Source organism: Elephas maximus, chromosome 20, assembly GCF_024166365.1.
Source record: "Elephas maximus indicus isolate mEleMax1 chromosome 20, mEleMax1 primary haplotype, whole genome shotgun sequence".
Classification (NCBI taxonomy): Eukaryota; Metazoa; Chordata; class Mammalia; order Proboscidea; family Elephantidae; genus Elephas; species Elephas maximus.
Genome location: NC_064838.1, coordinates 58,966,942 through 58,989,635, shown reverse-complemented (window position 1 = coordinate 58,989,635; position 22,694 = coordinate 58,966,942). Strand labels below are relative to the sequence as shown.

At 45.5% G+C, this 22,694-nt stretch overlaps 1 protein-coding gene across 4 annotated transcripts in view; it reads right to left on the bottom strand.

The window, feature by feature from the left end:
- Positions 1–22,694, bottom strand: part of CACNA2D3 (calcium voltage-gated channel auxiliary subunit alpha2delta 3) — a 1,053,043-nt gene that overhangs the window by 476,111 nt on the left and 554,238 nt on the right. For all 4 annotated transcript variants that reach the window (XM_049863210.1, XM_049863213.1, XM_049863211.1 and 1 more), the window contains exon 10: positions 8,755–8,844. In XM_049863210.1, coding sequence (XP_049719167.1) covers positions 8,755–8,844 — 90 coding nt within the window. The remainder of the gene's footprint in view (positions 1–8,754; positions 8,845–22,694) is intronic.

The window sequence follows — 22,694 nt, the reverse complement described above, 5'->3', positions numbered from 1 at the left end:
CACTGGTGAGCCAGAGAGCTTATAAAGCATTCAAGTTGATCTTTAATGCCCAGCTTCTGCATACTTAGAATTCCAATACAGAGGCTGAAGTAGCAGTAACTTGAAGGAAGACCAAGACTAACTGGAGGGATGGACAGATGGATGGGTTGGTGGACAGATGGACTGGCGGGATTGTCTTGTGGCCTTAGTTATCTAGTGCTGCTATAACAGAAATACTGCAAATCAATGGCTTTAACAGACAGAAGTTTATTCTCTCACAGTTTAGGAGGCTAGAAGTCCAAATTAATGGCACCAGCTCTAGGGAAAGGTTCTCTCTCTCTCTCAGCTCTGGGGAAAGGTCCCTGTCATCAATCTTCCCCTGGTCTAGGAGCTTCTCAGCATGCGACCCCAGGTCCACAGGATACACTCTGCTCCTGGCTCTGCTTTCTTGGTGATGGACGGTCCCTCTGTCTCTCTGCTTGCTTCTGTCTTTTATCTCTCAAAAGAGACTGACTCACGATACAACCTAATCTCATAGACTGAGTCCTGCATCATTAACATAGCTGCCTTTAATCCTGCCTCATTAACATCCAGAGATAAGATTTATAACACAAGGAAAATCACATTAGATGACAAAATGGTGGACAATCACACAATGCTGGGAATCATGGCCGAGCCAAGCTGACATACTTTTTTGGGGGACATGGCCATACTGAAACAAAGTGGAGCTAGCTCAAAACAACATGAAGCACCATATTATAGTGGAAAGTAGTCCATCCCATCCCAACTCCACAAGCATTGTTCTTTGGACAAGTTCTCTTCCTTGAGCCTCCGTGCCTTCATTTGTAAGGTGGGGATCCTTACATGGCTGCTATAACACAGGTTACTAAATGTTCATTATGTGCTGACCTACATGTTAGAACTCAATCCTCACCAGCCTCATAGGTAGATACTAACATTATCCCCATTTTACAGATGGGGAAGTTGAGGCACAGAGAGACTAGATAACTGGCTCAGGGCCAAACAGCTACTATCTGACATATCTTGGATTTGAACTCAGTAAGTCTAGCTCTAGAATCCACTCTCTCATTCAGCACACTCTACAGCCACTCAATAATATGAAAGTACTTGAACATGCTAGGCCTCCATAAATGTTCATTTCTTGTTCCTGCCACTTCCTCCTTCCATCCCTTCCAGGACTCCAGGGTCACATGGCAGTCACCAAGGCCATTATCCAGAGAGTGGGTGCTCCTTAAATGTAGTGTCCTAGGCATCTCAACTGCCTTGCTCTAGTCCTGGCCCTGGCAGCCACTCCAGCAGCTCAGACTAGACTTGTTCCTTTGAGTTCATGAGCAGACAAGGTAGAAACACCTGAAAACCAAAGCCATTACAGCTTTCCACATGACTTTACTATTCTGCTGTTTCTATCAACATAACTTACTGTTCCAGGAAAACTCTTATCCAGGAAGATAAAAGTTACAAATAACTTTATCATTAGTTTCAAGAATTTCCTGAAAGGCCCATCAATTCTCCAATAGAAAAGACACACTCAAACGCACTGAAGGACCAAATTACTGCACTGAGGGCTGGGGACCACGGTCTCAGGGAACATCTAGCTCAATTAGCATAACATAGTTTATAAAGAAGATGTTCTATATCCTACTTTGTTGAGTAGCATCTGGGGTCTTAAAAGCTTGCAAGTGGCCATCTAAGATACTCCACTGGTCTCAACCCATCTGGAGCAATACAGAATGAAGAAAACCAAAGACACAGGGAAAGATCAGTCCAAAGAACTAATGGATCACAACTACCACAGCCTCCACCAGGCTGAGTCCAGCACAAATAGGTGGTGCCCGGCTACCACCACCAACTGCTCTGACAAGAATCACAACAGAGGGTCCTGGACAGAGCTGGAGAAAAATGTAGAACAAAACCCTTACACACACACACACACACACACACACACACACACGACCAGATTTACTAGTCTGACAGAGACTGGAGAAGCCCCAAGAGTATGGCTCCCGGACTCCCTTTTAACTCAGTACTGAAGTCACTCCTGAGGTTCACCCTTCAGCCAAATATTAGACAGGCCCATAAAACAAAATGAGACTAAATGGGCACACCAGCCCAGGGGTAAGGATGAGAAGGCAGGAGGGGACAGGAAAGATGGTAACAGGGAATCCAAGGTTGAAAAGGGGAGAGTGTTGACATGTCATATGGGTGACAACCGATGTCACAAAGTATGTGTATTGTTTAAAGAGAAACTAATTTGCTCTGTAAACCTTCATTTAAAATACAATTTAAGAAAAAGAAAGTGTCAAAGGACAATTTACAACCTTACACTTTTTGAACCCCTGACCTCAAAATGCTGACCTTGCTGGGTTTAGTAATCCTAAACTATAATAATATATAATATTATAGCAACAATTTTGAGAATGGCACAGGACCCGGCAACATTTTGTCCTGCTATAAATAAGGTTGCTATGACTTAGAGCCAACTCTATATCACCTAACAACAACAACAGACTCTAATAGTAGGATCTTTTCCCAATCCTAACCAAGCCTCCTCTCTTCCCTCTGCAATGAAAGGCCCACCTTAAACTAGACTTGGAAGTCTCAATAAAAATCCTAAATGTGTCCTTTTTGTTCTGAGACGTTCCTAAGGCTCTGTCATGGTAAAACAGAGAACAGACACGCTTTATTGTCCTAAGAATATGCACAGACTTCTGTCTTATCAACAGGTTATTCTGGTGATGTTTTAGGGAGTCAGGATTCCACACAGCCTTTACCCCACTGCATCAGCCCAGAAGCAAGCCACTGAGTAAAAATGATCGAGGTCACAGGAGACTGAGGACAAGAGGAAAAAATCAGGAGGCCGGGGGGCTGGAGCACACACAATTCATTTGAAAACGTCATAGAAAAACTCTCCCAAACTAAAGAAAAGAAAGGGAGGGTAATGAAGATATCTGAAAAATGCAGACCGGGAGAAGCGGGTGCCCGGAGCTGTTTATTTTAAAACATCACTTTCCTCTCTGGCTGGATCCCTGGTATTCTCTGCAGCATTCTGCAGTTGGAGAATTTTGAAGAATGCAATTAAATTCAAATGCTTTGATGAGTAATTTCTCTTCATATTTGTCTAGAACTTTTTTTTTTTGAATAGCGAGAGTGATGAAAGTGTTTTCCATGATAATAACAATGACAAGGGCCTGGTGATGAACTACAATTAACTCAGCGATTCATCAGTTAGCAGCGAAAATTTCAATGCATCCTGACATTTAGAGCATTTGGTTGTGATTAACAGTCTTTGAAATGTCACCAAATTTTGTTTAATTGGCTAAGAAAAAATTTTAAAAGGTAATCACTGCAAAGATCACATTCGTCGCCAAAAAAGATAATTGCACTTGTCACATGACAAGGTAGATGGTAACTACATACTGTAGCAAAGCGGCTCTGTGTGCTATAGAATCTATGAATGCAGCAGAGCTCAATAGCTAGAAGAGGCTTAGAAGAGTATTTGAATATTTCTTTCAAAGCTGCTTGTATCAATAACTGTAAGCCTTTAAGTCATCTGAGACAATACTAAATCTGAAATGTAGGTGATTTTGAGAAAGAATTAACTCCATTTAATTACAGCAGCCTCTGAACCATTCCAACATCCAGCCATAATCACAATTCCAATATTCTGTGTGTGGGAGGGTGGGAAGCATGAGTACGTGTGTCTGAGAAATAGCTTTTTATTTCATATTGACTTGCAAAGGCAGGCATATTATACAGGAAGAGAATTATAGCACTTAAAGGTCACATTGATGAAGTGGAAAATAGATAAAGCTTCATTTTCATGGGAGATTAACCATCTCTGTGTTTGTGAAACAGTTTGGCTGATTAAAAGCCCAATGGCAAGAGATGGGATGGAAATGTTTCTCTCCGTGGAATAAATGTGTATCCTAAAGAATATGGTGCCAACAGCCAACCAATCTCAAGCAGGGGACATTATGTAACAGTTATTGCTGCTTCTGTATCTTGCTTTCTGAGATTTACATTCAGCCCATCATATTTTCTGCTTGGTCACACTCCAGAAGGTCTTTTGTAGGGGAAGGCCGTACAGGTAGACATGGGGAAGGTTCCCCCGTTTCAAAAATACTTCTCACTAGGATTAAAAAAAAAAAATCTACCACATGTGGGTCATTTCTCTGGATCTTAGAGATCCCTGTGGGAGTATAAATGTATCCCTTTGGAGTATAAAATGCTGTTATTGCTGTTTTTAATTGCCATCAAGTTGGCTCTGACTCATGGCGACCTTACATATAACACAACAAAACATTGCCCAGTCCTATGCCATCTTCATGATCACCGGTATGTTTGAGCCCACCCCTGTGGCTACTGTGTCAATCCATCTCACTGAGGGTTTCCCTCATTTTCACTGACACTCTACTTTATGTGCCTGAAAGTGTCCTTGTTGAGCCATGAGTTCTAAAAGATGCTAATACTGAACTCATGATTTAAAGATTTCCTGGGTCAGCAACCTGGAATACTGGGATAAGTGCATTTTAAAAGGTCTATTCGCCAGCTGAAGGACATCTCAAAGTCCTTCCTATCCTTGTGCGCACTGTGAGTCTCCACGAGGGCGGGGGGCAGCATCCCTCCACCTCCACTGCATACCCCATGTGGGAGTATCTGGCCGACCAGTATTCAGCTGGGCCGGCCACAGGAAATCTTGGCTTAGGAGCTTCTAAGAAGGAAATTGAGCGGAAGGAATGGAGGGAGAAAAGGCATCAGAACAAGGAGAATAAGGGAATAAGAAGATGGAGGAAAGCAGATATTCCCAAGGACTTGGACAGGGATAGGACCTAAGCATCAAGGGCAGGAAGCAGATTCTAGAGATTTCCAGTCAGTGTGGCAAGAAAGAGAGGCTGCCTCCTGTTCTCGGTGGTCACAGAGACAGCACTTCTCACCCAACCTGGCACTGCAGGAGGGAACCGGGCACTGCTTCATCATGCCAAAAAGGTCTCTCCAGGGCCAGCTTCCTGGGCATGAGACATGCCAGTCACACAGGGCCCCGTGATCAGAAGGGCCCTGCACTGGATTTAATGCTGTTCTGTCACTGTCTTAAAATTCTTAATACATTTTGAACAAGGGGCCCTGCATTTTCATTTCACACTGGGCCCTGCAATTACATAGCCAATCCTGGGTCTCTCCCATCCCCATTTTATAGACGAGGAAAATAAAGGGCCAGATTTAGAATAGTTTGCTCAAGGCCACACAGCAAGCTCTAGCAAGTCACGATTCTCAGGCCCACCTGCTTGGCTCCAGAGGCCACGCACTTAACCACACAACGCCACCCTCCCTGACTGTCACTCCTTCAACACCTCGCCAAGAACAGGAAACTGGGAACCCATTGCAGGGCAGACTTCCAAACCATGGAGTCCAGTTCAGAACAGCTGCCCCTGCTCTGGCCACCGGGCTTTGATATATTTAAAAAAAAAAAAACAAAAAAGCCAATTTTCAAATTGTGACAAATCCTTTCAATATTGAAAAAAAAATATTACCAACTGAAAAAAAAACCTGCCAAGATACAGCGCTCAGTGCCTCCAAGTCCTGAGAAGGTTCCTGTCCAGGTTCAGCCCAGAATTTAAAGTTGTAACCTGGCCCTTTCACTGGCTAGCCATGTTTCTAAACTATGAATAAGCTGTGAACATGGATGTGGTGTCCAAAGCACCAAGCCTTACATAAATGTCAATCACCTGTAGCCTGCAGGCTCCTCGGAGCATGGCGAGAGGGAATAGCCACGCGTTAGGATCAAGAAAACTGTCTTGATGAGGACAGTAAAAATGTCACCTTTCCTCCTTATTTTCTCTACTCTTCTGCAGCCGTGGCAGGGAGGCCCAAACGACCTTTGCCGTGCCGACAGAAATTGGTGGAGGAGAGTCTAGAAGTTATGGGCTGACCCTCTGCTTGAGAGGCCAGGGTAGCTGAGTAGAAAACACTCACATTTTGCAGTCAGGCATAACTGACCAGCACCTGCAATTCTGGGTATAAATGCAATATTGGGCAAATGATTCACCTGTCTGAGCCTCAGTTTGCACACCTGCATAATGACAGCAGCTGCCCTGCAGAGCCACCTGTACACTAGCTGCAGTAAGGCCCCCGGAGCCTCTAGCTGGTGCCTCCAGCTCATGCTCAACCCTGCAACTTGGATGCTGTGCCACTTAGCACGTGTTTGCCATTACAGCCATCTCAGCCCTTTTGCCTGCAAACCACATTTCCAGGTTCCCCAGCAGTTTTGTCAAGGTTCATTCAAGAGGGAATACTGGTGGGAACAAGGGAGAAAGCCAAAGTATTTCTAAATGATTTCTCCCTTTCTCTCTGCTTGTGCAGGGTGTTCTCCAGCAGTGGCTGTATTCCCTTCAGGGTTCCAGTTTCCACGAAGACAGGCCTTTCCCGCCATGGTCCGGCTCTCGCCGGGCAGCCCCCTCCACACCTCCATCTCCCTCTGGATGGCCACAGCCACTAGGCTTTGATAACACCCCTCCTCCCCTTGTCTTTCCTGGCCTAGGAGAGGAGCAGCCTCCTGCTGCTGCTGATTTGTGGGTCGCTTCATCCCCTCTTCAGTTTCTCAGCTTTTCCATCACCTGTGCAACCGATTCCCTGAATCAAACTCCTTATATTGCATTGGGCAAATCTGCTGTAAAAGACCTCTTTAAAGTGTTCACAAGATGTCACTTTGAGGACTGAGGTGTGCCTGATTGAAGCCACGGTATTTGCAATAGTCTCATATGCATGTGAAAGCTGGAGAATGAATAAGAAGCCTGAAGAAGAATTGATGCCTTTGAATGATGGTGCTGGCGAAGAAAACAGAACATATCACGAACTGCCAGAAGAACGAGTAAGTCTGTCTTGTAGTAAGTCTGTCTAAGTAGAGCCAGAGTGCTCCTTGGAAGCGAAGACGGTTAAGACTTTGTCTCACATACTTTGGAAATGTTATTAGGAAGGACCAGTCCCTGGAGAAGGACATCATGTTTGGTAATTTAGAGGGTCAGTGAAAAAAAAGAAGACCCTAGATGAGATGGATTGACACAGTGGCTGCAACAATGGGCTCAAACATAGCAATGACTGTGAGGATGGTGCAGGACCAGGTAGTGGAAGAGTCTGAGCAGAGGAGGACATGAGCGTTCTGTTGTACATAGGGTCACTATGAGTTGGAATCGAGTCGATGGCACCCACCACCAACAACTATTTAAAATACTTAGAGTGGTTTCTATTTTTCTGTTCTTAACATCTAAACTGCTACCTCTCTGGTCCAAGCCACCCTTATATTTCAACAAGATAATTTAATGACTTCCCTGCTATTGTCCTTGCGCCCCTAAATTTGCTTCTCAACACGGCAGCCAGCAATATGTTATTAAAACCCAAGTCAGATCATGTGCTTCTCTGCTCAGACTCTTCAATAGCTTTCCTTCCACCCAGAATAAGAGCCTAAGTCCTCACTGGAGTCCATAAGGCTCTCCATGATCTGGCTCCTGCTACCTCCATGACTGCATCTCTTACCACTCTCTCTTCCCCACGTTGCTCTCTTTACACCAGTCTCCGTAGTGTACTGCTCACATCCCTCGTCAGGCCTTTGTACTAGATGCTTTCCTTTCTGGAAACTTCTTCCTCAAGGTACCCACATGGCTGCTCCCTCACTTTTCAGGTCTCTGCTCCAATGTCACGTTATCGGAGAGGCCTTCCCTGACCTTACTGTGCAAAGGAACAGCTCTGTCTCCTTCCAGCGCGTCTATGACTCAGGAGCAACAGTGCACTATTGACAAAAGCAGGTGGCAGGGCCTGTCTGATTTGCAGACTGTGGTCTTCTGACCTTTGCAGTACAACAGGAGCAACATGGGGGCAAGGACTTTGTCTATTCTGTTCACTGTTGTATTCCCAGTGTCTGACTTTAAAAAACATGGAACATAACCTAGCTAAATAGAGGATACAGGACCTGGAATAACGAAGACAGCCATTATTATTCCCACTACCCCTGCAAGAGTAAAAAGGAAGCAAAAGTAGCCTGTTGTTCCAGCTTCATACAACTGGATTTAATGGTCAGAATCACCCGCCCAGGATTCCCCAAAGTGTTTCACTGGATGTTAACAGGTGCTGCTTGAATACAGGTTCACTCTGAGTCAGAACGGACTTGATGTCAACAGGTTTAGTTTTTTTGGTTTTGGTCAAAGAAGTCTGAGAAACAAGATTAAATAGGTAAGTGGTATTCCCTCTTACGGTACTTACTGGAGCCTAGAACATGCTATGCGTATGTGAATCTCCAAGAGGTCAGGGAGAGGGAGGACAGGCATAGGGTGGAGCATATCTAAACATATTGCACAGGGAAGCCCTTCTTCCCTCAAACGTTTCCACAGACTAGGATTCAGTGGGACACGCATGAGAAATGGGTGCATCCTATGAGTTACGTGAGACTTCCTCGGGAGAGAAGAGATCTGTGTAACAAGGTATTCCAGCTCTGGGGCACAGAGATGGCCCACAGTCAATGAGCACAGCATGAGAGTCCCATAACTGGCCTCCATCACTTCTACCCAGCATGGGGCTGGTTTGACCTCCCCAGCTGGCACCCGATTTCCCAGACAACTCGGATGACCAGCCTCATTCACCCATCTCACGTCTGTAGATGCAGCTCCATGACAGCCGTAACAATAATATTGGCCCATAATTAAAAAACAAAACAAAAACCCCAGCTATTCTCTGGAGACGAGAAAGGCAAGTCAAAGAGGGGCTTACGTCACTGAGGATGTTGAAGGCCTCGTTGAGAGCTATATCCAGCATTCCGATTCCCTTGGCAAAAAGTTTGTCCAGATGCTCCCTGAAGTGCTGAAACAGCAAAGGGGAAAATCCATTAGCGTCTGTCTCAGTATCTGAAATGCCAGCCTTAAACGAACAGGGGTGTTTGAATGCAAAGCCACTGATTCTGAGAACCAAACGGTCATAATTCAGATGGTTTTTCCTTCCACATTCAAACTTGTTTAATATAAAATTTTACCTTTAATATGTGTTTTTTTAGCTTGGATTACAGTTTAGGGAAAGAAAAAAATTAGCTGCTCTCTAGTGAAAAGTCCTTAACTCCTTTAAAGTTCCTGCTCTCCTCATTAGTTTTATGGCCTGTGACCCTTCGCTTCCTCTCCCCCTGTGCTCTCCCTCCTGGTCACTCTAGGGCTCTGCAGGCTCCCACCTCTTCCACTGGTAGAATCCACCCTCCACCATTCCCTGGCTTCCTGCCAGGCTCACTCCCACTTACTTTTTTGGGTCTCAGATTAGACATCACCCACCCCACCGGCCTTTGCCCCCCCACCCACGCAGATCACCTTGCACTTAGCACTCCACATGTACACCTGCCTGACTACAGTCTGTCCCACTCAAGGCTGAGAGTACTAAGACAGGGCAGGCAAGACTTGTTCCCTACTGTCTCCCATATGTCTGACACTCAGAAGGTGCTCAATAATTGCCTCTGGAGAGAAGGACCAAGACTGGGTCACAAAATGAGAATTATAAATATGACAGGGGATCCAGGTGACATACAGAAGAGCTTCAAAGAGGAGGCAGACTGGGACACACTGACAGCATCGGTTCTACAGAAGCTGCAGAGTAAAGGAGACAAAAGGAAGTAGCCGTGATACCCACACTCCTCTGCCTCTCAACAAGGCACGTTAGCAGGTCAAGGAGCAGCAGGGACATGAGAGTGCACACAATGTCTGCTGATGCCCAGAGACCATGTCCACAGTCGCACAGCTCCCGGGGCATTACTTCCCAACTACCCATCCCTAAACCATTTCTTTTCTATTGAACCGAATGAATCTCTTCCCAAAGACATCCGCACCCTTGTCTGCTACAGAAACTGGCTGAAGGAGTCACCAGGAGGGAGGCGGCGAGGAGGGTGAGGTCATGGAAAACATTTGCGGGCGACTTCCCGGCCGAGTGGAGGTTTGCTTTCTCTTGCCACACCCTGGGACCCAACAATGCCCCAAACCTGCAATCAGTACTCAAACACCCACTCATGACGTGTCCTGAAGACCACACTGCCTAAAAGCCTGAAGCTGATCACAGAATCAGAACAGACCTTAGAGACTGACCCTAGAACATGGCCAGTGGCTCCAAGAAGCCTCTGCCTGGGCCCTCTCAGGAAGCAGCACGGCTGCAGGTCACTGGGGTGGTCTGCAGGCTGGCTGGCAAGATGGTGTCAGGGCGGAGTGAAAAGCTTAGGTAGGCTCCTCATGGTGGTTTGGCTTCAACGACCCCCAGGCCTAATATGAATCAAGGCTGGAAGAAGTCAGCAGCTAAACCTGGAGATCCACATGACTCACAAAATCCTCTTCCCTGGTCTTCCGTTCCCTCACAGTAACCATGACTTCATGTCCACTGAGCAGCCAGCACCACTGAAATCTGCCCCGTGTCAGACCCTTGATAAATACCATGCAACTGAGTCCTCACAACAACCTGTGAGGTTTTGTCATCCCCTCTGACACATGGCTCAGTATTGTGCCCAAACTGATATGCCTCCTAGCTGCCTGGGCCCAGGGTCCACCCCAGGTCGGCTTTGCCCACTCTAAAGCTCTCCCCTTTCTGCTATATACCACTAAGTTAACAAAATAAAAGCAGGTACATTTTTTGAGCACCATGTATGTATGCCAGATTCTGGCATGACCTTGACACACAGGCCAGAAGTTGGGCTTCAGAAAGCTCGCTCTCAATCTCTGCACCTGAGCTGGAGCTGTATCAGCAGGTGATGATCAAGCAGCTTAAGTTATGGGGAAGAGGAATGCTGAGGCCCAGGCACCAGGCAAACCAGCCAGAACCAAGTCTTACACTTCTCTTTTCTACCTCTGCTATTTCTAAGCGAAGGGTAGCGGCTCCATGAACACTTGGTTACCAAGCACAGGCAATTAACCACAGCTGAGGATGTCCCAACTGTGGGTGGGCACACAAGAGGGGAGAGAGAACAGGTCAGCCCCCCTTCACCAAGAACTGCCCCTGGACACTAGACTGGGGGTGAGCAATGGCTGCAGAGAGGACTCAGGCTCAGCAAGTATCGTGTCATGCTTGGCCCCACACGAGCCCTACAGGACACAGAGCCCCATCACGCGGCTTTCAGGCTTTCAGAGACTGGTTTAACTGGCCCCAGGTTCACGTTGCTGTGGCCAGACTCCACCTTTGCAAATTCATTGACAGCATTTCTGTCAAGTGCTTTTGGTTGTGCTCAGTCACATGTTTACAAAATTTTTTTTTTTTTTAATAATACTGCGATCCCATTTAATTTAGCTTTTAATCCATGTGTAGCTGTGTGTCATGTGCAGAAAGGAGCTTCAGGCAATGGTTGCTTTTATTGCTGGACATTTAGAGTAAAATGTAACAATATGTCACGAAGTTCCCCTCAATTCCCTTTTATGACAATGGCAGTTGCAACGCTATTTCTTCCTGGGAAAAATCTGACCCACATATTAGTTGGAAAAAAATATTTCTTCAAGTGAAGGGTTTCCAATTGATGTCACAGATGAAGGACTCCTTCTCTTTCTCTCCCCTGCCTCTCTGTCCTCCCCATCATGGTCCAATCTCCCTTTTCTCCAACACCAGAGCCTGAACCAAACCAACTGCATCATCCTGGTTTTCTAGGCTGCATCGAAACCTCGGCCCAGCTCTCCTACGCAAAATCTGACCTTCCCCGAGAATTCCCTCTTGTGATGTGTCAAGAGCTGCATTGTCCAGTCTGGTAGCCATAAGCCACATGTAGCTATTTACATTAAAACGTAATTTAAATAACTTAAAATTAAAGTTACCTAAAATTAAAAATTCAGTTCCTCAGCCACACTAGCCACATTTCAAGTGCTCCACAGTCACATGTGGCTAGTGGCTACTACACTGAGCGCCAGTGATTTAAGATATTTCTGTCATTGCAGAGAGTTCTATTGGACAGCGCTGACCTGGAGACACAGGGTGGCCTGGCCTTTCCTCCTCGCCAAGCCAATGATTAACGGTGAGTCAGAGGGAACGCTAAGACCTTGTACCCGGTAGACATCTGTGATTTTTGACTTTCCGGTATTGTTTCCTCTTCTTCAGGTTTCCCTTAGGGAACCACTTCTCTCCCTCCTACTCCCCATAACTCATTTGCTTTGGGGCATGTGCTAACTTCTCCTGCCAAGCCAGGGGGTGAGCCTATATATCAGACCTGTCTCAACTGTGATTCCCATCAGCCACAGTCAAGTATGGGCATATGACCTATAACTGGACTTCTACTGGAACACAGGAAAGAAGACTCTCTCTTCCCACTGGAGTTGTTGAGGGATTAGAGGAAGCTCGGGGCTGGCAACAGCCATCTGTGTCAAGAGCACAAGATGGAATAGTGACAACTTGACTTGCGCCTCTAAATCCAGGTATGCCAGAAGTAAGATCTATCCCTGGTATTTCCAGGTAAGTGAGTCAAAACATTAGCGTACTTGCTTAACCTACATCAACTGGATTTCAGCCACTTAATTAAAAGGATTCCAACTACCACAACCATGCACAATGACCTTGGCTTCCGAGACACATTCTGCATGGCTGTCGTTTAGCAACTGCCTGTGCCAGCCAGTATAAAGCACCCTTTCTCCAGCATGTCCCTGGTTCTCATGGGATTAATGACCATCGCTCTGACTGCCCATGGCCTAGCGTGATCTGTGATTTGGCTGAAGACGAATCCTAGGCACGTGTACTCCGAGGCTAGTGCCTGGAAGTGAATAAAATGTCTGGAAGAGACTCCCTTGTATTCCCCAGAACTACAGATTTCTTCTTCTCTACCCTGGTTGGGGCCTCTGTAAGTCTTAGAAATTGTTATATTTAATGCCATCGTAAGATTATCACTGTAATAATATGTACAGATGGTATAAAGACTGGTATACAGTTGGTATACAACTTCATGACCCTGTAAAAAACACCCAAAACTGAACTACGAGTCAGGAGACAGAGTCCGAGCTTTGGTTCTACAACTTACCAGCTCAGAGACTCTGGGGTAAGGGACTTTAGCTCCCTGGCCTCAGTGTCAACCCCTATGAAATGGAATGCGTGAAACGTCTTTTAACATGGATGAATCTGGAGGACATCAGGCTGAGTGAAATAAGTCAATCACCAAAAGACAAGTATTGTACAGTCCCACTCTTTTGAAAAGTCAACAATAGATATACATCCAGAAAGCAAAGTTATTTGAGGTTATCAGGAATGAAAGGTGGGGGAACCACTTCCTAGAGAGTAGACACTTGTTACTTTCAGTGACGGAAAAGGCAACCCAAAATCTGGTTGAAGTCAGAACAACCTGATCAAAGCAAATAAAGACACTAGAAATATACACGAAAAAGGACAATTTTGGTAAATGCTGTAAAACACAACTTTGCAACCATAGTAAAAACAACCGAAAAATATGTGTGGTTACGGAGGTGGATATGGATGCGTATATGTGTATAGGAAGGCATATGTCAGTACACACCCCTGCATGGACACCTAAAATGCAATCAAATCTTATCTAAAAAAAAAAAAAAGATTGCCCTAGCACAGAAGTCTCTCCTCAACAACTGTATGCCAGAAGGTTGCCAGTTTTCATTATTTCTCTAAATTAAAATAAACAGTTTATTGGAAATGATGACAATTCCATCTTATTATTAAACTTCAATAAAGGAGGAGGAGGGTGGCTTTTTATCTTTGCTTCAGGCGCTCACACAGCATGTGCTGCTGGCCTGCTGAAGGCCTCAGCCTCCGAAGCAATTAGTGCAGCTCAGTGCCTGGGGAGATGAGCCATGTGCGCGCCGTGGCTTCCTGTGCCCGCGTGCCAGCAGGCACAGCTGAGCCTGCTTATCTCCACAAAACAGTGACAACACCCAGGCCAGCGGGGGAGCCTGGTGAAGTAACCTGCGCCTCCCATCAGTGTTTGATTTAGTTGAGGCAACACTGATAACTCTCTCCGTGATAACAGCAATCACGTTTACTCCTGCCTATGGAATTAGCAGCAATATTTGTTTTGAATCCTCCCAATTAAGATCAAGGGATTAATATGAAAAGCGGACATTGGGGAAAAAACATAGTAACTGAGACCTGTGACCCTGGCTGTGGGTACAGCTCATATTTGGGGGGAGCCATCCATCAGTGACACCCATCAGGGTTGGTAGAGTTAGGCAGGTCTGAGTTTTGCACCCATTAGGTGTGAATGAGGTCACCACTGCCCAAAAGCCACAGAAAGGTTTACGGAAGTCACTGCACCGAGTCCTCCGAGAGAAGCAACGCTGGCCAAACAATGACAGTGTGCCAGGAGTCATATGCTTTTCATGTGTGACTTCATTTGATCCTCCCAACGCCCCTAAAATAAAGGTACTATTATGTTCTCCCACTGCCCATCTGTGAGTTTGTTACACTGTGCTGGCTTGTTTTTTGCTGTGCTACTAGAAGCTATGCCACCAGTACTGCAAACTCCAGCAGGGTCGCCCATGGTGGACAGGTTTCGGCAGAGCTTCCAGACTACGACAGACTAGGAAGAAAGCCTTGATGATCTAGTTCTGAAAATTAGCTAATGAAAACTCTGTGGATCCCAACCTAATATCCTCCAATACAGTGCGAGAAAATGAGTCTCCTAGTTGGAAGACACTTAAAATACACAGTGGTCCTAACAATGGACTCAAGCATACCAATGATTGTGAAGATGGCGTAGGACTGGGCAGAATTTAGCGCTGTTGTACACAGGCTCGCCATAAGTCAGAGCTGACTTGACAGCAACTAACAACATTACTCTGTGCAGAGACCGACGCTGTGCCTCTCACCCAGAGCCTCCTTGGGCTACCTTCTAAAGCTGCATGAAGAAGCAGCTTTATTCCAGACCTTGCAGGGTCACCCACCCAAGAGGGTGCTCACCACCTTTTATACAGGCATGAAGCAGTGTTTCCTGAATTTGTCCTCCTGGGAACCCTATTCCACAAATTCTTTCATGCAGGAAGGTGCTATAGTCAAGCATGTTTGATGAACACTAGGTCAGCCAGCATGTACAGGAACTAACAAAGGCAATAAGAAGTCCTGTAGTGAAAGCCTGCTGAACCTTACCAAGCCACCATTTCTCACTCGACTTGAGCACAGAACTGTTTTCTCGGGAAGCATCTAACCCTGGGTTGCTCAACCTTAACATTATTGACATTTGGGGCTGAACAATTCTTGGTTGTGTTGTGTTGGGCATTATAGGATATTTAGCACTAGTCCCCACCAGTAGCCCCTAGATGCCAGTAGAAACCTCACCTCCCACCTCAAGCTGTACCAACCAAAAATGTCTCTCGACAATGCCAAATGTCACTTAACAGGCAAAACCACCCCCGGTTGAGAATCACTGATCTAGTGCATCTTGAGAAAAAACACATACTCTGGAGAACCCTGGTTCCTTACAAAGACACTCTCTACTCCCTGGTTCAGTAAGTATTCTTGGACGACAAGATTCCCGGATGTACAAAGAGTAGGCCTGGAAACCCACCATTCAAGGGAATTAAATCTCACTGTTTAAAAGAGAAAGTTATACAAAACATTGATTACAGCTTTCAAGAATGATGTAATTATTTTTATTTAAACAATCAGTCATTTTCTGTAACTTTGAGCCAGACTGATCAGGTGACACAGTAAGCCTGGCCATCAAACTCAACCATCAAGTTTGGCCCTCAAAGTGCTGAGTCTATGTACTGGCATTTCAACTATAACTTGGACTCTATTCTCACCATTGTAATCAGTGTTTTCTGCTAAGAGAAGTTACACTATATGTACTGAATTAAATCATTCCATTCAGAACTCCATTTTGCCACCAACCACGAGTTCTTTCACTTGAACTGTACCTAGATATGAGTTCTACTGGTTGCCATAAAACCCAAGAAAGATAGCATGGGCCTGAATTCCCTGAAGGTTTACAATTACTTTCATATTAAAGAAGTTAGGTTATAAAAATAGTCAGGTGGCTTATGGTACTCATTTATTGACAAATTAAGAATAATGTCCTTAAGGTAAGGGTACCCTGGAAAAGCTGTCCCTTTCCGCCCTGTGAGTAACAGACTCATGACCACTCACTTTCTACTGAAATAGGGGTATTGCTCACATCGGTTAAGTTGGCTTAAGTGGACAGGCAGTGTCCCAGTGAATGTGTCTGTCTCATTCTGATGTCAACCCCGCTGGTTGATATTTCCAAATAAACCTTCACAAACTTATGTAGTCCCACTGCAAGTGAGCTCCAAACCCAAATAGCAGAAGTTCACTTGCTAGAGACTCCGGTGTCCACACCTGTCTTCTGACATGACTTGGATACCATACCCCAAGGTTTCTACATATAAATGTGGACTCTTTGTCCTGATATAACTTCTCCTGGCAATAGTCAGCCACCCCTCCCCTGCCCCGGGCTGATTCTCCCATGCTCCAGTGTAATCTGAGAAATCCTCTGCTGAATTTTATAGCATCTTTTGGGCAAATACCTTAGGGAACTGGGGCAGTGTACAGTCACTGAGGTTTACAGGAAAGGCATGTGCCTTGTGACACTGCTACCTCAAAGCCCAGGCTCCAGTAAATCAGACTGTCATTTGAGTCCACTGGGGAAAGCAGACTGTGGCATGGTATTTCTCAACAATGAAAACATATTGACCCAAGAAAGCTGGTATTAAAAAGGCAGGCCCAGATGTTTGCAATTTGGAGGAGAATGTACAGACACTGATAGAACCGTGTCTGAACCAGTCCCCATTTCTCCTTTAGGTTGTGCATAACAAATTGAAGTGTCTGAAGGTAGCAGCTGTTTAATGCTAATGCCAAATTAGAGACAAGATGGATTTCCTGGATGTGAACAAAGAATGTTATTTCATACCCAGGTAGTCAGATTAGCTACAACCTTATTTCAATGGCACTGGCACTAATTATTCAGTGTAAGGCTTGGCTGCTAACTGGAGGGTTGGAGGTTCAAGGCCACCCAGGCGTTCCTCAGAAGGCCTAGCAATATGCTGCTAAAAACACCAGCCACTGAAAACCCTATGGTGCACAGTTCTACTCTGAAACATATGGGGTCGCCATAAGTTGGAGTCAACTCAATGGCAATTATTTTTTAAGGCTATGGTGGTGAGCCCCAAATTGGTGACTCTCAACAATAGAGAAGTATCTAAAGTGTCATGGGCACCACCACCAAAGCACCCCAAGGTTTCCAACTCACTGCTGAGGGGGATATGGGAATCACTCCAGCAGGGAGGCGAGGCTGGGTGCAGAGCAGCTCACTGCCCTATTGTATCACCTCATTATCCTCTTTTTCATATCGTGTGTACTTGTAAATGCTTCTAAGGCAACCAGTCTCCGCAAAACTCCAAGAGACTGAGGAAAGCCACATCCCAAATGCTGTCTGGACAAAAACGCCTGCTTTGTGTCTCAGCATGGAGCAGCGGAGTGCGTGTAAACAGCAGGCCTCACACTTCATGTCTTCCTGACATTTCCAAAGGTCCAAGTTCATCCTTTATAAACTTTATAAAAACCTTGATTTCATCCAAACTTGTTTCTCAGAGGAAGAATGCTTTCATCAACCGAGGTGTGTGAGAGCAGACAGAAGTCACAGTTTCAGTTCATTCCCAACATGGTGCCAAGCCCTATGCAACCTGAAGCTCTGACGAGGCATGCATTTATACCCAGCATCCAGGGAGAATGGAGTGCAGATACAGCCCTGTGGGTGCCGGCAGCTCATCTTCATCTCACAGTCATGGTGGCAGTCCTTTGCACTGAAACCCAAAGCCACTGGCCCAGATGGAAGGATGGTGGACGCTGAGAACACACCCCTGCATTCCAGGGGGTGGTGACAGATGTACCATATCCAGCCCACTCTCGCCCAGTCAGTGCTGGTACCGCTCCTTTCTGGGACAGCATGGTAACAACGTGTGATCCCATGAGGAAACTAACTAGAACTTCTTTCCTTCATGCTTCCTTGAAAAGATTTAGATAGTTTTATAAAACTCATATTCAATTAAAATGTATTTGTTTCAATGGTCTCTGTATTTTGCCCAACTTAATCCTATGGGTATTAAACTTAATTGTCTGAATTTCTTCAACTCTCATCCAAATCTATGAATAAACAAATACCCTATATGTCACTGTATTTTGAGCCTATGAAAGAATCCAAATTGAAAATCTAAGCAACAACCACCAAAAAGAAAAAAAAAATCAAATAAACGAAGAGAGAGAGAGAGAGAGAGAGAGAAACCTCTACATAGAGAAAAAGGAACGTTATTGGCGTCTGTAACAGGAAAACAGGGGGTACAGCTGCCTCAGATCAGGCAGGGTCCCGGGGCTCACTGATGCACTCAGGGCTGGGTCTCTGTCTATCCATCTCCTGCCTCTACTTGGTTGTGTTCTCCCAGTTGGCTCTTGGCCAAACGGTGAGCCACATGGCTGCCTATGTCACCAGTTTTGCATCCTCCTAGCTTAGCCTGCCCAATGGCAAGAGCTAGGGTTGCCAAATAAAATACAGAATGCCCAATTAACTTTGAATTTCAGATGAGCAACAAATAATTTATTAAAAATGTATTCACTGTTCATCTAAACTTCAAAATTAATTGAACACCCTGTTTATTTTGCTAAATCTGGCAATTCTACACAAGACCAATTAGCAACAGTTCTCTCAGAAAAGTTCCAAGAAACATTCCGATTAGCCCAGCTTAGGTCATGTGCTGGGCCTGGACCAGTCAGACGGCCAGAGAATGGGGCCCCTACCGTATACAGGGCTCTATCATGTGCCCATTTCTGAATCTGAGGTTGCAGTGGTAAGAACTGGAGAGTGATATAACTAAATTTCGCCAAACGCATTTGCTAAGGACAAAGAGATTCTGTTGAGAGGAGGACGGAGAGGGGAAGCTGGGCAGATTAAGAACCATGGGCACAGTCAACTGAAAGCACTTTTTCAGAGAGGCCTGGACCTTCACAGGCACCACCCATATTCTCAGGGAGAGTGCTGACATGGACCAGGACAGCGAAATCGTTCACAAACATGCAAACGCACACGCACACACACACACACTGAGTAAGTGGGGGATACGTTTAGAGAGGGAATAAGAAACAAATGGTAGCTTTTGCAAGGGAAAACCACAACATGCTTCTAAAAAGTCAGACAAAAGGGTTTCTAGAAAATAGCTACTCCACGAAGAGTTTGAGGCCTAGCAGGAAGAGAGCACCCAGACAGAAGAAAAGAGAATGCTTATAACAGCTCATGTTTATTGGGTGCTTTCTATAAGGCAGCCATGGCTCTGAGCACTCATGGGTTGTGCCTCCTCCAAGTCTTACGACAATGCCATGAGGTGGAGCTGGGGCTCTTACTACCTCATTTTATAAACGAAGAAACAGACTCTGAGGATTTACCTTGTACGAAAAGAAACTATATGCGCCAAGGCACTGAGGCAGGACACCTAACAGAGCACATCTAAATGGCTGAGATAAGGTTACTGAGGCCAGTTCACAGAGAGGGAAAGGGAATAGGGCGTGCCAGGGGTCTGAAGAGTCAGGAAGGAGCCAGACCAAGCAGGGGCTCATAGGTCACATTCAGTGTTATGTGCAAGAAATTATACAAGAGTAGGTGTTTAAGGAACAGACTCAGAACTAAGATGGAATGACAGATTGTGGGGTTCCTAACACAGGACAGGATGTCCTTCTCAGGGCCTGTGGGTCAGCAGCTGCTGGGCCATGAGTGTAAACAGGAATACAGACATCGTGGAAGAGGGTAACAGGGGACTGTGGACCATCACGTGCTGTAAAACAAAACTGCAACAGTCTGTAGGAAACGGAAGTGGATTCTCAATCACAGGATATAAAATCACCAGAGAGCTTTATAGACAACGTGCATGCTTTCGTTCCAAGCAAATAAAGATTCAATCACTAGCAAGGGAAACAAAATTGCAGAAGAAGCCTCTCCAACCAAAACTTTTATGACACACAAATAAAGGAAATACTCACTGTCGTAAAACTAAAGAGAATTTTTTTTAAACACCCAGGTCCTTTTTCTGAGGGAAAATACCTCTTCGCAAATGTGCACTGTGTTCTAACAAGTAGAAACGCAAATCGGTGAGCATAAGGTACACTATAAGAGCTCCCGTGGTTCAGTCACAGGTCAAGAAAATTACCAACTGTGCCAAGTTCTGCTACTTTGATCCACTCAGCGGGGATGGTCTCATGACATTTATTACTTGTTTCCACCTGTGAAAGCTGCCCACTCTGCTCTTCCTCACGTTTAGCTAGGAAAGCGGTCCATTTTCAGAGGTTCACAGAGACCCCTGCCTTTGACTTCCAGTCCCGGAGGATGCAGGACCCCTCCTCTGCAGAGACTACGCCCCAGGGATGCAGAGACTATGGTGGGTCCAGTCCTGCTTGCTGCCATGGGTTGGTGGGTGCCAGCCATTTCAGTCAGCTCAAAAACCGAGTTCTCATGTGGTAATCTGCCATCGGCATCCTCAGACTAATGAGCTGGCCTTATCCCTCCTCCCCAGTGCTGGCTGTCCTTCCCGGTCATTGGGGCATCTTCCCAGTACCCCAGTGGTTACCTCCTTCTTAGCCTGCTAGGTAGTGGGGTTTCACCAGTTTAATGTATCTCTACTCATCTCTAGCTGAAATTAAAGGGACGTTAGGAAGAAAATCATATACCCACCACGCAGAGAAAAATAGCAAATATGCTAATCGATTGACACCTGGATAATACTCTTCACAATCATAATAAATGCAGGAGCTGGGGAAGGTGAATTATTTGGGATTCAGGCCCTCTACCCACCTTCCCCTGAATTTACCTCCATGAAGCCTACTTGCCTTTTACTCTGTTGCTCAGGGTGTCTGGTTATTTCTGATTCCAGATGGGCTATGGTTGTAAGACGCCAGAAGGAAATGAGGTGATGGCAACAGTAGGGAGAGTCCATGACAGTGTTCGCTGAGAATGTCTACAGGAGAAGGGCCCCTGCGGCCCACCTAGGTCAAAGGTGTCCTGACTGGGAACATTGAACATCGGGGCACTGAGGAAAAGGAAACTCTTCTTCTAACAGGGGACACTCTATGGAAAACGCCTCTACTTCATTCCCTGGGGCCATGGGTGGTTCAGTAGTAGAATTCTTGCTTTCCTGTGGGAGACTGGGGTTTAATTTCTTGCCAATATATCTTGTGCCCAGCCACCATCTGCCTGTCAGTGGAGGCCTGCATGTTGCTATCATGTGGGAGGTTGCAGCTTCCAGACTAAGACAGGCTAGGAAAATGCCCTGGCCATCTACTTCTGAAAATCAGCCAACGAAAACCCCTATGGGTCACAACGCTCCGATCTGCAGCTGATCACGGGTATGGCGCAGGACCAGGCAGTTTTGTTACATTGTGCCTGGGTCACCATGAGTCGGGGACCAACTCGATGGAAGGTAACAACAACAACTTCACTCCCTCCAAGGCCATGAGGAAAGCACAGGAAGGGAGAGGAGAACAATTCTAGGGCAGGCAACGGGTAGAGTGAGCAGAGCTCCCCCGAACCTCAGCTCCTGGGACAATAGGATGCTGGATGACTTTAAGTATCACCCATCTAATGTATTCCTTCCACAAATGCATTACGGCGTTATAAGTAAGTTAATACGATGCATGAGAAGAGGAAATACCTTTCAAAAAGACAAAACCTGACCATCTCTTTAATATTAAGTGTGCTGAATTAATTTATTTAAAAAAGAAAATGCCACGAGTCAAATTTGGGATTCTGCAATAGGCACCTTTTGCTTTTTGTTTTTTTCACTCTTCTCCTTCTGCACTCTACTAAAATCTGAATGTAACTTTCAAGATAGTACCATGTATTAGATACGCTTGCCCTGATACTGTAATTCCTGTCCAAGTTTGAAAAATTCCGTCCCTATAGCTCTTCCTTCTGGTACCAACTCAGAGATGACACTGGAGAGCCTTGTACTCCAGGCTTCATTATCCCATATTTCTAATTTTATGGAAACTTCTCATTTGAGCACAAGAGCAGGCATACTAAATTAACAAAATGGCCCCTTCTGGTTATCATTTTAGAAGAAAAATGACTTCACTGCTGAATGGTTCCAGTCCCAGTGGCACCCTGAGGAGCTTGAGGACAAAGACGAAAGGCCACCCCAGCTAAGCAGACGCTGTCTGTGGAAGGGAAGTCATTTGTAGGTCTGCGTCTGTCTTTGGAATCAGGACATAAAATGACGTGGGGAAATTTCAAGAGTGTCATTTGAAAGCTGCTTAGCAAAGGTCTTTCAAATAACGTCCTAAAGCAGAAATCCAGTCTGAGAAATGGCAGACAATTAGAAAGGCATGTGCCTTAAAAACCTAGCTCAATTCTATGTCATTCACGCAAGGGGAGCCCAATGCACACAGTGCAATTTCAGTGTGCATTTCAATCCAGCATGGCTGTGTTAATGTTCCGCCCGGTCAAGGTGTGACCTTGGGGGAAACGCTCAAAGGTTACTGGTGTAGGAGGTTTGGATGGGCCACTCGGTTAGAATTCGCTAGCTGTTATTAAGGGGATTTTTATAACATTTTTATTTTGAAATAACTCTAGATTCCTACAGACGTTGCCAAAAAAAAAAGGATAGAATTCTCAAATGCTTTACCCAGCCCCTCCCATGATAATATCTTTCATTAAAAAAAAATATATATCTTTCATTACCATAGTACAATTATGAAAAAGACACAGCACA